At 44.4% G+C, this 14,826-nt stretch overlaps 1 protein-coding gene across 1 annotated transcript; it reads left to right on the top strand.

Annotated features, from left to right (window-relative positions):
• Positions 1-2,435: 2,435 nt before the first annotated feature.
• RESP18 (regulated endocrine specific protein 18) lies at positions 2,436-6,782 on the top strand. Its single transcript, XM_054505882.2, is given in 5 exon segments — positions 2,436-2,748; positions 4,423-4,527; positions 5,730-5,841; positions 6,433-6,519; positions 6,686-6,782. Coding segments are annotated over 5 exon segments (714 nt in total).
• The last annotated feature ends 8,044 nt before the right edge of the window (positions 6,783-14,826 follow it).

Here is a 14,826-nt window from a genome sequence, read left to right as displayed (position 1 = left end):
TAGGTCTGAGAACCTGCTTGGTCTTCTGAGGTTATTACTCCCAGCTTTAAGGTGCCTTGCAAGAATAGCAAAAAGAAGTGCAGTAGCAATGCCTACATAAGTTATTATTTTGCTAGCTATTTCCCTGGCAGTTCAAAATATTTTTTTTTCTTTAAGGTTTTATTTATTTATTTGAGAAAGAGAGAATGAGAGAGAGCACATGAGAGTGGGGAGGGGCAGAGGGAGAAGCAGACTCCCTGCCGAGCAGGGAGCCCGATGCGGGACTCGATCCAGGGACTCCAGGATCATGACCTGAGCCAAAGGCAGTCACTTAACCAACTGAGCCACCCAGACGCCCTGGCAGTTTGAAATCTCAGAAAGGAGAGAGAAGCACTGCCACCTCTGCTCAACTAACCAAGAACCAGTATGTGCCTTTTTCCTATAGCATTATAGATCTCAAAGCAGATTCAGAATCATTTGCTCTTAGGCCTCAAATTATTTCTGTAAACAATTTTCAAATATGTATAGCACAAGTTGGTGATAACCAGATAAACCTCTAGTTCCTGGTGTGACAAAATGGCTTGTGTTAGTCTCCTAACATTGAATATATATGCCCTAGACAAAATATAAAAATAACTGTTTGAAAGCATGGAGACCACCCAAAAGCAAGAAAAGCTAGAGGGAATATAATCCTTGAAAAAAAGAAAGTCCACAGATGAGTCCTACACTTAACAGGCTTTCCTCCTCAGGACACTTCACAGTTTCCTGCAGCACATGGGGAAATAGAGCTCAGGCAGAAAGTGGCAGTCTGACCAGCCTCAGAAACACAGGTTGGAGCACAGAAATGCCAGAGCAACTGGAAATTGAGGAAGAAATCTGGGAAATGAGTGAAGTGAACCCAAAATCCACATACAAATTTCCCTCAAATACTTAATTACCTTTTATTTATTTATTTTTAAAGATTTTATTTGTTTATTTGAGAGAGAGAGAATGAGAGAAGCAGGAGGAGTGGCAGAGGGAGAGGGAGAAGCAGACTCCCTGCTGAGCAGGGAGCCCGATCTGGGGCTCAATCCCAGGACCCTGGGATCATGACCTCAGCCGAAGGCAGAAGCCTAACCCACTGAGCCACCTTCTGAAGGCTTAAATGAAGAATCATTTTCTTGCCTTTTTCAGCTTCTAGACACTGTTTGCATTCTTTGGCTTGTGACCTCTTCCTGGCATCTCTCCAACCTCTTCCAATGTCACATCTCCTACTACTAACTCTGACCCTCCTGCTTCTCTCTTATAAAGACCCTTGTGATTGTACGGCGCACACCTGGAAAATCCAGGCTAATCTCATCTGAGGTTAATCACTTTCTAAGATTAATCACACTGCAAAGTCCCTTTTACCATATAAAGTAACATATTCATAGGTTCAAGAGACTCTGACATGGACATCTTTAGGGGCCATTATTCAGCCTACCACAGATGCCTGGTATTGTGATTATGTAGGAAACTATTGTTAATTCTAAGAGAGGCATATTGAATTATTTAGGAGTGAAATGTCATGATGTCTGTAAGTTACCTTTATTTTTTTTTAAGATTTTATTTATTTATTTGAGACAGAGAGAATGAGATACAGAGAGCATGAGAGGGAAGAGGGTCAGAGGGAGAAGCAGACTCCCTGCCGAGCAGGGAGCTCGATGCGGGACTCGATCCCGGGACTCCAGAATCATGACCTGAGCCGAAGGCAGTCGCTCAACCAACTGAGCCACCCAGGCGCCCTGTAAGTTACTTTTAAATACTTCAAGAGAAAGAAGCAATTTTGACAAAATCTTAATAATTGTTAAGTCTAGCTGATACATATATGTGCTCATTAGATTCTTCTCTTTTTTAATATTTGAGGATTTTCATAATAAATTTGTTAAGCTTAATGAAAAAAATATTGAGGGGTGCTTGGCTGGCTCAGTAGATAGAGCATGTGACTCTTGATCTTGAGGTCATGAGTTTGAGCCCCACGTCCGGGGTAGAGATGACTTAAAAATTTTTTTAATGTAAAGAAAAATGTTGAAATGCCAGTCTATGGTTTAGAAAGCTCACACACTAGCCTATAACTAAACAAGAATAGACGCAAGAGATCAGTTAGCTTGTTAGTGGTTTGAACCAAGGCGATGGTAGTGGAGAGAAGTGGATGGATGTGCGATATATTTTGCAGGTTGAACTCATGCATGTTGAAGGTTTTTAAGAGGTGAGGGTAAAGTAAGCATCAAGGATAATAAAAATAGACTAGTTACATTGAGTGTCTACTGTCCAGTTGCTATTCATATTTAATCCTCATAACAAGCTTATGAGGTAGGTACAATTCGCACCCGCATCTTACGTGCAATTCGTTTGTACAACTTTGGGGCTGAGAGTAGAAGCAGTAGTCCTTGGGACCTGGTTTACGTAAAAAAGCGGGTGCCTGGGGGTGAGTTGGGATGGCTCTGCCTGCGGTAAAGGGAAGGAGTTGGCTACGCGTCCGCGGGGGCAGGGACGAACCGCGATTGGCCAAGCTGCCAAGGGAGGGTTGTGCAGATCCAGCGCACACTGCGGGTGGGAAGCTACAGTCCAGCTCAGCCCCTCCAGCTGCTGTCTCTACTTTCTCTGCGACTTAGGAGGGGGGCGAGCGCGCGGAGCTGAGGAGGATGCAGCACCTGCTGTGGCCTAGGGGCTCCGGGGGGTTCTGGCTGCTCCTCTGCTTCCTGCTGCTGAACAGCCGCCCAGGGGGCTGCAGCGACATTAGTGGCCACGGTCAGGAGGAAACCTGGGTGGGGCGGGGGAGGGGGTGCGGGCAGACCAGAGAGCGCTCCTGAGAGAAGTGGAGGAGAGGGCCTCAAGATTAGGAACTCAGGAGGAAAAGGATGTGTTGAGGGACGTGAAAAGAGATCAATGTAGAGAGCGTCTTGTAGAAAGAGACGCAGGCTTGAGGTGGGGCTCCGCGTATGGGATCTGGACTTAAGAAAAGCGACGGAAAGACGAGTGGGCAGAGGGAAGTAAGCCCCGCCTATGCCGCCAAAGGAGAAGTAAGACACACCGAGGGGCCAAGGAAGAGAAGCCCAGGGCTGAGGGATAGGCAGGGGACCCGGATTTCTGGACAATAGGAGCAGAGACGCACGGGTACGGGGTCCTGGCTCCAGAGAGAAAGCTGGGCGGAGAAACGAACTAGGATTTCATCACAAGCCCTCTGAGCCTGGTATCTGCGCTCTGATTTCAGATCAGAAGGGGAATGTTAGGCTGGGGTAAAAGAGAATGGAGGGGGAAAGAGTCCATCCTTCTTCCTCTCCCTCCACTCTGAGCCTTCGGGGTAGACCAGCGCTGACAACGTCTGAGCGGCCAGAGACCGACTGCGCAGACTCGAAGATTCCAGTGCCAGGCGCCTGGGGAAGAGCGCGCAAACTCCTAGTCTGACGCCAACTTTCCCCGCCCGATTCTTGGGTTTAGAGGCCAGTGCAGAGGGCTCGCGAAGAACTGTGGGAGGAGGCCTGGTGGCGGATGACAGGAGAGATGTGGGTGTGGCGGGGGAGGGGGACGTTCTTGTAGGGATGCCTCTGCCGCCCAGACGCCTCTTCAAGCCACGCGTCCGTCACTCCCTCAGCACCAAGGACAGCGCCAGGAGCCCTGTGGGTCTGGCAGAGGGCGTCCAGGTCACCACTTTTCCTATCTGTCCTGGAAGGATGCCTCAGACAACAATCTCCCTTCCAGAAGAAGCTCTTTTCTTTCTCATGAGGGTGCTGGAGGTTCTGCTCCTTCCGAAAGCCAGGAAACTGGTGTGGGAATCCATTTGATTTCGGAGGACCATTCCCTTTTCTTAACGCCTGTCCATAATGACTCATGGTAATTCCACTATATAAAAAATGGACTCTCTACCAACTCTACCCCATCTACTTGGAATAATGAAGGCGTTGTAGCATTAGGGATTATCCCCTCCCACACTCTGTCGTTCCCCTATGCACAGTTAGATAAACTGTGGCTTTCAGGACAAAGATCCGGACACACAAACCCTATGCATACCAATACTTGCTTCCTCAAAGGATTCTAGGCCTCAATCTCCTCCAGGCTTCCAAGCCTTTGAGATGCAGTTCACCTGCTTCCCATGCCCCATTGTTCATCTGATTATCCATTCCATGTGTATAGCTTTCTGAGCCTCTGCTTACTTCATCCTCCACAGGCTGCTCTTTGCTTGTAAGCTTGGTTCTTATCTGGAAGTTGGCATCAAAGGCGAATGAGGTTCCAAATAACAGGGCAGGTGGTGATGGGGAAGGGAAAATGAAAAGAAGGAGGACTTGAGAGGAGGAAAGGGTCTGGTGAGGGGGACAGAGACTGGGGAACCCAGGGGTAATAGTGGAAGAAAGATGCTTTTCTTCAGCTGGGATTTGAAAGGTTTCTGGCCAAGCTCCTTGCTGATGCCACCATTCTGCCTCTTAGATGGTCAGGGCCAAGTGGGAATGGGGCAGCTCTGGCCCCTCCAAGGATTTGCCAGTCCAGTTTTCCAGCACTTACAAGCTGTATTCCAGCAGATTGTGCCCCAAGGTGAGTAAGGGCTGGAGAAGAGTGGCTGGGACCTGATCAGAAAAGTTGGAGAGAGTGAGGGGCTGTTTGACCTGAGGATGGGCTTTCTTCCCCAGATGTCTCTACTTGAAACTTTCCTGTCATGCTCACCTCATGGAGAAGGGGGTATGACTGGAATGGGGGTGGAGTTGGATGGGTGGGCTCTTTGCCCTTGAACACTCTGGAAGAGGCCAGCATCCAGTTCCTTCTGATGAGTCCCAACCCCTAGTGCTATCTGAGTTTTTCCATAGCCAGCAATCCTTGGGTTCTCAGCCAGGAGAACACACCTACACACCCCTCAGCCTCTGAGTAGGAAGCAGAATAAATAGGATGATGAATAGATAGGAGGCATGAAAAGGAGTGAAAATTCCCTTGGAGACAGAAGGCTGACACTTCCTTAGAGCAGAATTTCATGGATGGGGGAAGGGTCAGAAAGGAAATCTACCCTGAGTTCATATTACTGCTGTTACTACTACTGATGTCTAATATGTGTGTGATGCCTTAGAGCAATGGTTCTCAAAGTGCATCAGGACCAGCAGCATCAGCATTACCAGAGAACTTGTTAGAAATGCTCATTCTTGAGCTTCACCCCAGACCTACTGAATCAAAAACTCTGGGTGTGGGGAACAGTAATTTGAGTGGGGTTTTTTTGTTTTAAAGATTTTATTTATTTATTTGAGAGAGAGAAAGAGAGCATGAGTGGGCAGGGGGGAGGGTGAGGAAGAAGCAGACTGCCCACTGAGCAGGTAGCCTGGCTCAGGGCTCCATCCCAGGACCCTGAGATCATGACCAGAGCTGAAGGCAGACACTTAACCAACCGAGCCATCCAGGTGCCCCTAATTTGTTGGAATTGGAAATTCCAGAATTTGGAAATTCTGATGCACACTAAGGTTTAGGAATCACAGCCCAAGTTTTCTAAGCACTCTTTACACCCCTAAGCTCATTTAGTCCTCACAATAGCCTCAAATGAATCAGCAAACAGAATACAATCCTAGTGGAAGGTTCACTATACACCAGGCACTATGCTAAGTAATGTTTATACACCAGCTCATTTAGTTCTCTGCACAAGTTGTGATTCTTTATCTACTTGAGGGAGAGGGGGATTGCTGGTCTCACTCCAATTCCTGGAGTGGACCAGTCAGTGTGTCTCAGGTGTCAGTTCACCACATCCTTTTACCCTGCAGGTTTGTTCTGGAGGAATGACATTACCCAGAAGCACATCAGCAGATTCCACCCCCAAGATCCATGTCTGAGGCATGGGCAGGCAGCTTTTCCCACCAAAACCACTGGGATAAGGTGCGTGAGGTCAATGGCTGGCCCATGCTGTCTAGCAGACAGACAGCAGGGAGGGAACAGATGTTAAAACTGTAGGGAAGAGGGGCACCTGGGTGGCTCAGCCGTTAAGTGTCTGCCTTCGGCTCAGGTCATGATCCCGGGGTCCTGGGATCAAGCCCCGCATCGGGGTCCCTGCTCCGTGGGAAACCTGCTTCTCCTTCTCCCACTCCCCCTGCTTGTGTTCCCTCTCTCGCTGTGTCTTTCTCTGTCAAATAAATAAAATCTTAAAAAAAAAAAAAACTACAGGAAGAGCTGCGGGCAGGACTATGAGAGTCATCTATGAGAGGTTCTGTCTGGGATCCATGAAAAACAACCACCAGCCTCTGCAGAAGGAGAGGAGATGGGTGTTAGCAAGTTTAGCTTCCATCTGTCATCCCTGTCTCTTTAGGGGCAAGCAAGAGGAGAAACTTCGACCCCTATTCCCCAAGGTAAGACTTATGTGTCTTCTCAAGAGTTTTCAATCCCTGACTTTGGATCCTATCCCTTTCCCTTCTGGAACCCTGTCATCCTTTTCTGCCTTCTTCTTGACTCCTGGCTTCCCCTCTCCCAGAGCCCAATGGCCAAAGTGAACAGGGAGCAATGCTTTACCTCCAAAGTGGATTTGAAGACCCTCAATGAGAGGGGACCGACCCTGTCAAGGTAAGGGGTTTACTTTTTCTCTGGAGGTTGGAATCACCAAGAACCTATTTAAAAGAGGGAGGCCCCTATGAAGAAGGGAATAGATATTGAGGTGTGAACAGATAAGCTGAAGAAAAGTTCTTTCCTTTCCCAATCAAAGGTTATCCCCATCCTACTTCTCTCACAGAAACACCTGTGGGCATCTGTATGAGAGGTTGGGAGGGTATCAGTATGAGAGGTTAGGAGGGCAGACGCTGGGAGCCTCTAAGGATGAGATGATCTAAAAGATTGTGCACAGACACTGAGTCTCACATAGGCATTGAAAGTTGCCAAATTAAAGCAAATTAAATTAAATTCTTTTTTTTCTACTCCATGGCCTGGGCAAAGTGACCAGGGCAAGGCTCTGGGTTATCTCCTTGAGATGCTTGAACTCTTCAGAATCTAGATTTGAAACGCACATCCAGGGGCGCCTGGGTGGCTGTCAGTTAAGCATCTGACTCTTGATTTCAGCTCAGGTCATGATCTCAGGGTTGTGGGATTGAGCTCTGTGTTGGGCTCCTTGCTCAGCGTGAAGTCTGCTTGGGACTCTCTCTCTCCCTCTCCCCCTCCCCCCGCTCACACTCTAAATAAATAAATAAAATCAATCTTAAAAAAAAAAACAACACGCATCTAGCACTCCCATCTGTCTTTATAGATGAGACATTGGGGCTGGTCAAGGGTCAGGTTCATGGCAGAGCCAAGACTGGACCCAGGTCTCCTGAATCATAGACATTTCCCTTGCACAGCCCCTGCCTGTCCTCTCAGGGACTGCAGTGAGAACAGGGCTCTTCCAAACGTCAGACTCCTCCACACTGATGAAAGTCTTTTTTTTTTTTTTTTTTTTTAGACTAAGACCTGAATTGCAAGAAGGTGGCAGCCAGAGGAAGGTATAGGGAGGGGCATCCCAAGCAGAGAGCACTGCAGTGACAAATGCCCCGAGGCAGGTATACCATTCACTTTAGAGGAACAGGTGGAAAAGTCAGTGGCAGAAGATTAGGTTGGAGAAGTAGGCCCCGGAATGACCATCCAGGGGCTCATGGATCCTAGTGAAAAGTTTGGATTTTAAGTGTAGTGACAACTTCACTGGGAAGTTTCAAGGAAGGAGTGACATAATGTGATACACAATTTCAAAAGGCCCCTCTCATGATAATGGGGTATAATCTCTGTGAGAAAAGCAAGCGTGAAAACTGAGAGCCTGCAAGGAACTCGCACCTCAGGGGGCTTCCAGACGCTCAGGCTCTCCTAGGAAACCAGTTCTCACTCCATCAAGTGACAGCTGGCCTTCCTAAGCCTGGAGTGGTTGCTGGGTCGAGGCATTTAGAGCTAAGTGACAGACCCACTTGTAAGGGATGGTTGCCATGGTGCTTCTGTGAATGCAAACAAGGTGCTGCCATTTTTCTCCAGCCAAGAGCCCAAGGAAAAGCACAGAAGGGAGGGTGAACTATTTGTGGGAGCCAAGGGGACAGACAATGGGTGGGCTGAGTCACTGTAGCTTACATAAATCAGGCTCTTATTGAAGGATTTTGTGAAGGAGAGTAGGTAAGGAAGGGGCCACCTCCCCATATACTGATTCCAATCCTTTGTTTCTTCTTGTTTTAGGGCTTCTTTGAGCCACCCCCCACTGTGGGCCAAAGCCTTGTTGCTGACTGAGACCTCAGGTGGAGCCCCTCTGCCCCAATGCTCTCCCATTTGCCCTCCAGAGGGACAGTTCTAGGATGACCCTAATCTGGATCATTAAAATGGACTTTCATGCAAACTCTTTCTGTGATTTGTCTTGAGGCAGGATGGGTGGGGTTTGGAAATGGCCAGAGCCCCCGAAGTAAAAGAAGAGGGGTGGACCAGAACAGGTGTGCAGTGAAAAAGCACAGCTCTTCGGTACTGGTAGAAGGCTGGTTTTTGTCTTGTCTTCCCTGAAGTGGGGAAAGTGAGAGAAGGACCAAAGCTGGAATGCAGGCTTCCCCACTCACACCTACCTGCACTGTGTGGTCTAGTTGCATGCCCTTCCATGTCAGACACACCTGGACCCTGCTATTTTATGAGGGTCTTCCTCCCCCTGCCAGCCAAGAATCAAGAGAGAAGTGCTCTAACCAAAGTGTACACACATTAAATATTTTGATGGCTCTTGCCAGTTTGCTCCTGGTAGCTGAAAATCTTAAAGGGAGTGGGTAATCTGACCACCTATGCTCAGCCCAGCTGAACACCAGAATATCCTGTTTGCAGAGCTTTATACTTCTCAAGTACTCTCACACTCATTGGAACTCAGTGTAAGCAAATGGGCAGGTATCAGGATTTGATTTCTCTAAGGAGTTATGGAGTTGTATACCTATGCTAATGATCATATAGCTATAAACCTAAGTTTATAGACTTCCCTGGCTGTAAGTTATACTTCAATAATAAATAATAATAACTATGAACTTCTCAAAGTAAAAAATGTAAAAAGGAAATAGGAGAAAAGATGTTTCTGAAAAGAAGAAGATGGGATGATTTGCTTTACCTGCTATCAATACTCAGTATGAAGCTGTAGTAATTAAGAAAGTGTGGTATTGGAGCACCTGGGTGGCTCGGTCAGTTGGGCATCTATCTCGCCTCAGGTCATGATCCCGGGATCCTGGGATTGAGCCCCGCATCGGGACCCTTGCTCAGCGGGGAATCTGCTTCTCCCTCTCCCTCTGCCCTCCACCCCACTCGTGCTCTCTCTTTGTCTCTCTCTCAAATAAATAAATAAAATCTTCAAAAAAATATAAGATAGTATAAGAATAACTTCATGTCCTAATGGTTAGAAAAGATTTCTTAAAGAGGAGATGAAAGTGCAAAAAATAAAGGAAAAGATAGTACATTTAGTACATTAAATTAAGAATATCTATAAACTCTAGGGGCACCTGGGTGGCTAAATTGGCTAAGCCTCTGACTCTTGATTTCGGCTCATGATCTCAGGGTCATGAGATTGAGCCCCACATTGGGCTCCATGTTTGGCAGGGAGTCTGCTTGGGATTCTCTCTCTCCCTCTGCCCTTCCCCACGCTTGTGCACACACTCTCTCTCTAAAATAAATAAGTAAATCTTTTTAAAAAAGAATATGGATAAACACAACTGAAGTAAAAGTTTTAGGATATACTATTATCTCTGCCATGTGAATGCAAAATTCTTCCAGCTATCTTCCCTGATAAGAATGGGAAATAAAGAATTTTCTAAGTCAGTGTTGTTCAGTAGAACTATAATTTATAATTATATATGTAATTTAAAATTTTCAAAAAAAATAAAAATTTCTAGGGGTGCCTGGGTGGCTCAGTCATTACGCATCTGCCTTTGGCTCAAGTCATGGTCCCAAGGTCCTGGGATCGAGCCCCGCATCGGGCTCCCTGCTCCGCAGGAAGCCTGCTTCTCCCTCTCCCACTCCCCCTGCTTGTGTTCCTCTCTGTCTGTGTCAAATAAATAAATAAAATCTTTTTTAAAAATAAATAAATTAATTAATTTTTAAAAAGTACAGGGTTTTCATTCAAATAAAGGACAAGAGTAGAAGCTAGGATTAAGCTAGATATTCCCCATTTTCCCATCATATTCAGGCTCCATCTTTCTTCACCCTGATCTATGGCCCCAGGTTAATGTCTATGAACTGTATCAACTGTACGTCCTTGCTCACTGGCTTATAGTTGGATTTGGCCAATAGAAGGTATTGACAAGCTATCAGGGTCCAAAGAGGGAGAAAATTCAGGGTGTGCATTCCTCTGGCTCCCTCCCTGACTGGCTGTGAGTTGACAAAGGTCTATATTTCTTTACCTGTCCATACATTTATAAACAGATCTATAATTAAACTCTTTGGATTTACTTTGAGTGTACCATGGTTTCTGGCTGAGTTCAAGGCATCAGACTGTACACATGTGAAGAGAAAATTAGTAAACTGGACTGTAGTTCAAAAGAAAATATCCAAGGGGCGCCTGGGTGGCTCAGTCGTTAAGTGGTCTGCCTTCGGCTCAGGTCATGACCCCAGGGTCCTGGGATCAAGCCCCGCATCGGGCTCCCTGCTCTGCGGGAAGCCTGCTTCTCCCTCTCCCCCTGCTTGTGTTCCCTCTCTTGCTGTGTCTCTCTCTGTCAAATAAATAAATAAAAATCTTTAAAAAAAAAAAAGTCTTATAAAAAAAAAAGAAAATATCCAAAATGAAGTACAGAGAGACAAAAGAATGGAAAATACAAAAGATAAGGTAGAACAATAAAAGATATCACATGACAGTCTAATATACATTTACTTGGAGTTCCAGAAAGAAGGGAACGAGAAAATGGGGGTAGAATCAATATTTAAGGAGATAATGTCTGAGAATGCCTCAAAATTGCTGAAAGACACCAAGCCATGTATTCAAGAAGCTCTTTGAATCTCAAGGAGAATAAATGAAAAGAAATGTCTCTCTAATGACAGCCTAGTAAAATGTTGACAAAGATAGGTTACCTACAAAAGAGTAACAATTATACTGACAGATAATTTCTCAAAAAGAGAGAGAGAGAAAGACAGAGGGGGGAAAGGGGGATCAAAAGCAGATACCCAGATACCTCAAGTTTACCGCTAGGATCTGCCCTCTACTTGTCCTCACCCTATTTCCTCTCCCAACAAGCTAACCTCTATGGACTACTTCAGTAAGCTCCCTCTTCCTCTGGATCCTTTTAGGTTAGGACAATGGGAATACCTAGGAGAGATCAGAGGGAGGGAATGAGGAGAATGAGAATAGGGTGTCTTTCCCCCCCCATCTTCCTCCCTTTAAGGTTGTTATAGGCTGTTTGCTCCCCCTGGCACACATGTGCAACAGGAAACATGTACAACTGTATACATACTCACACTACTCATGATAAACCAATACCGGGGATAATCCAAAATCTATATATCTTTACTTTTCTTTACAGTTTCATAACCTAATCATGCATCCTTAGGTTATAAAACTGTAAAGAAAAGAAAAGCAATAGGGTCAAAAAAAGAATGAATAATGGCCACCTTTGGGGGGTGCCTGGGTCACTCAGTCAGTTAAGCATCTGCCTTTGGCTCAGGTCCTGATCCCAGGGTCCTGGGATAGAGCCTGCGTCAGGCTCTCTGCTCAGCGGGGAGCCTGCTTCTGCCTGCTGCTCCTCCTGCTGTGCTCTCTCTCTCTGTCAAATAAATAAATAAAATCTTAAAAAAAAATGGCTACCCTTGGGAAGAGATAATGACTGGGGGACATGATAGGGTTTCCAAGGTGCTAGAAATGTTCTATTTCTTGACCTGGATTACATGGGTGTTCACTTTGTGATAACTTACTGAGTTGTTCATTTTTGTTTTATGCATTTTTCTGTTTGTTTTATTTCACAATTTACACAGTTTTAAAAAAGGAAATAAGTGAGTGAAGTGATAAAGATGGCAGGAGGAGGGTGGCTGGGTGGCTCAGTCTGCTGAGTGTCCAACTCTTGGTTTTGGCTCAGGTCATGATCTCAGCGCCCTGGGATCAAGCCCCACATTGGGCTCATGCTCGGTGGGGAGTCTGCTTGAGGATTCCCTCCCTCTCCCTCTGCTTCTCCCCACCCCCGCTTGTGCTCGCTCTCTCTCTCTCAAATAAATAGGAGAAAATAAATAAATAAATAAATCTTAAAAAAAAAGATGGCAGGAGAAATTGTGGAAGGTGCAGAGAATTCCCTGGGTATATTTTATTATATAGTTTTGATTTCTGAAAAATGTAAATATTTTACATATTCAAAAAATAAAATTACAAAGTAAAAAAAAAACTTCTCCTCATGAATGGTTGAGAACAAACTGAAACAAACAAACCAAATTATATATCAAGTTGGTAAAAATGCCTACACAAAAGAACTATTTCAAATGACTTTAGAATGCAGTATTTTGATGGTATACCCTAAGGGATTATATTCCAAGGACAAAATGAACTACCACACATCTTAAATGTCTTTATTGTTTTATTAGTAGGGTAATATTTGCATTATTATTTGTAAATTATTATATTTATATCGTACGATTACACATATAAGCAATTATATTAATGTCGTAAGAAATCAAAATTTTCAGTGTAAGAATAAAGAGATATGGGGGTGCCTAGGTGCTTCAGATGGTTGGGCGTCTGCCTTCAGCTCCAATCATGATCCTGGGGTCCTGGGATGGAGCCCCACATTGGGCTCCTGGCTCAGCGGGGAGCCTGCTTCTCCCTCTCCCTCTGCCTCTCCCCCTGCTCATGCTCTCTCTCTCTGTATCTCTGTGTCTCAAATGAATAAATAAAATCTTTTAAAAAAGTTTTTTAAAAAAAGAATAAAGAGATACGAGTACAAAATCAAAAGAGCTCAGTAAAAATCACAGTTAAATTTTAGTTGGAAATATGAGTGTGTGTGAATGTGTGTGTTTATCTTAATATTCCAGCTCTGTGCACTGAAAGGGCCTATAAGCAACGTCATCTCAGTTTCTATTATGACCCTTAAATCCCAGACTGTGATCTCTAAAGTCAGTCCTTACTAAAAGCTACCAAGTCTCTTGGAAGAATGGCTGCTTCCATGTCTAGAGCAGGGAATAAAAAAGATGAACCTGGTACATCTTGGAGTGATAGAAAGCAAGAGAACTGTCAGTGATTAGTGGGATTTTTCTTTTCTTTTTTTTAAAGATTTTTACTCATTTGATTGACAGAGAGAGACACACAGTGAGAGAGGGAACACAAGCAGGGGGAGTGGGAGATGGAGAAGCAGGCTCCCTGCTGAGCCCAATGTGAGGCTTGATCCCAGGAGCTGGGATCATGACCTGAGCCGAAGGCAGACGACTGAGCCACCCAGGCGCCTCTAATGGGATGTTTCAAAAGGACCTCAGAGAGGGACGCCTGGGTGGCTCAGTTGGTTAAGCGTCTGCCTTCAGCTCAGGTCATGATCCCAGAGTCCTGGGATCGAGTCCTGCATCGGGCTCCCTGCTCCGCGGGGAGCCTGCTTCTCCCTCTGCCTCTGCCTCTCTCTCTCTATCTCTCATGAATAAATAAATAAAATCTTTAAAAAAAAAAAAAGGACCTCAGAGACAGTTTAAAGGAGCTTTCACTGACTTATTCTGAGGCAATTTGAATATAAAAAAAATTACTGCAATTGATTGATGCACATTGAATATATGAAAATCCATACTTCCATAGTAATGATCAAACAAGAAACGTCATTAAAATATTTTTTAAAAATTTATTTGTCACAGTTGGAGGGAACTACTATACCTAAATTCATTACGCTGCAAATTGGTAAACCAAAAAAATAAGAATGTATGCTACCTTTCCAGTTGGAGCTGTATTTCAGGGTAAATAACCCCAGCTGATGAAGAAAGCTCTTCTTTATAAAATAATATCAGCTAATAAATGTTAAAGGGATGATAGAATTAGAAAAGTCACCATTTTGCGGCCTCTAATGAAATAATTTAGTCGAGGACCATCAAGGAAGAACAAATCCATTAGGTGAAAAGTTGATGGGAACTAAATATTTTCACAGTGCCAAAATATCACCCCACAGATTACATATTAGTCACAAGAGGGAAACGTAAGTTTACATACAGTGATCTGTCTTTACCTTAAACCAGTGATCAATTTTAGCATCACTAATAGTAGGACAGGCAGACATTACCCATTTCCTGAAATGACATAATTGGACGCATAAGCATCACCTATAAAGCATTTTGCTTAAAAAATGTTTAACCTGATCCAATCAAGACTTTAGATATAACTCCTAGTTTACAGAAAATGCAGGGAACATACAGGATAGACACAGGGGAAATACAGGGAAAACTATCATGAGGAAATTATCAGACAAATTCAGAAGGTGGGGAGTTGTAAAGAAAAACTAACCTGGTCTATTCAACAAGACAATGTCAAAAATGGGGGGGGGGGTGTCTATATTATTTAGAGAGAATTAAGAAACATAACCACATGCAATGGTGGTCTTTGACTCCTTTTTTTTTTTTTACTCCTATTTTGAACAAAACAGATGGAAAAAGGCATTTTTGGAAACAATTTGAGAATTTGAATATGAACTGAGCATTAAGTGATATTAGAGAGTTACTGTAAATTTTGTTAGATGGGCATTTGGATTATGTGGGAAAATATCCTTATTTCTTGGAGATGCATATTGAAACATCTATAAGGGAAACAGAATGTCTATAATTGACTTTTTAAAAGAAGCAAATTTGGAAAAATAGCAATAACTATTAAGTCTAGATGATGAGTATATGCGTATTTACTATGCACTCTATCTTTTCCTGTATTTTGGAAAATTTTTAACGAGAAGCAAGAGAATAAAGTGACCAAATCTGAAT

This window comes from Mirounga angustirostris, unplaced genomic scaffold (assembly GCF_029215605.1).
Source record: "Mirounga angustirostris isolate CCGP_5_RB_7025 unplaced genomic scaffold, mMirAng1.0.hap1 SCAF_3, whole genome shotgun sequence".
In the NCBI taxonomy this organism is placed as follows: Eukaryota; Metazoa; Chordata; class Mammalia; order Carnivora; family Phocidae; genus Mirounga; species Mirounga angustirostris.
The sequence above is the reverse complement of the archived record's forward strand: the minus strand, read 5'-3'. Positions and strand labels throughout refer to the sequence as shown.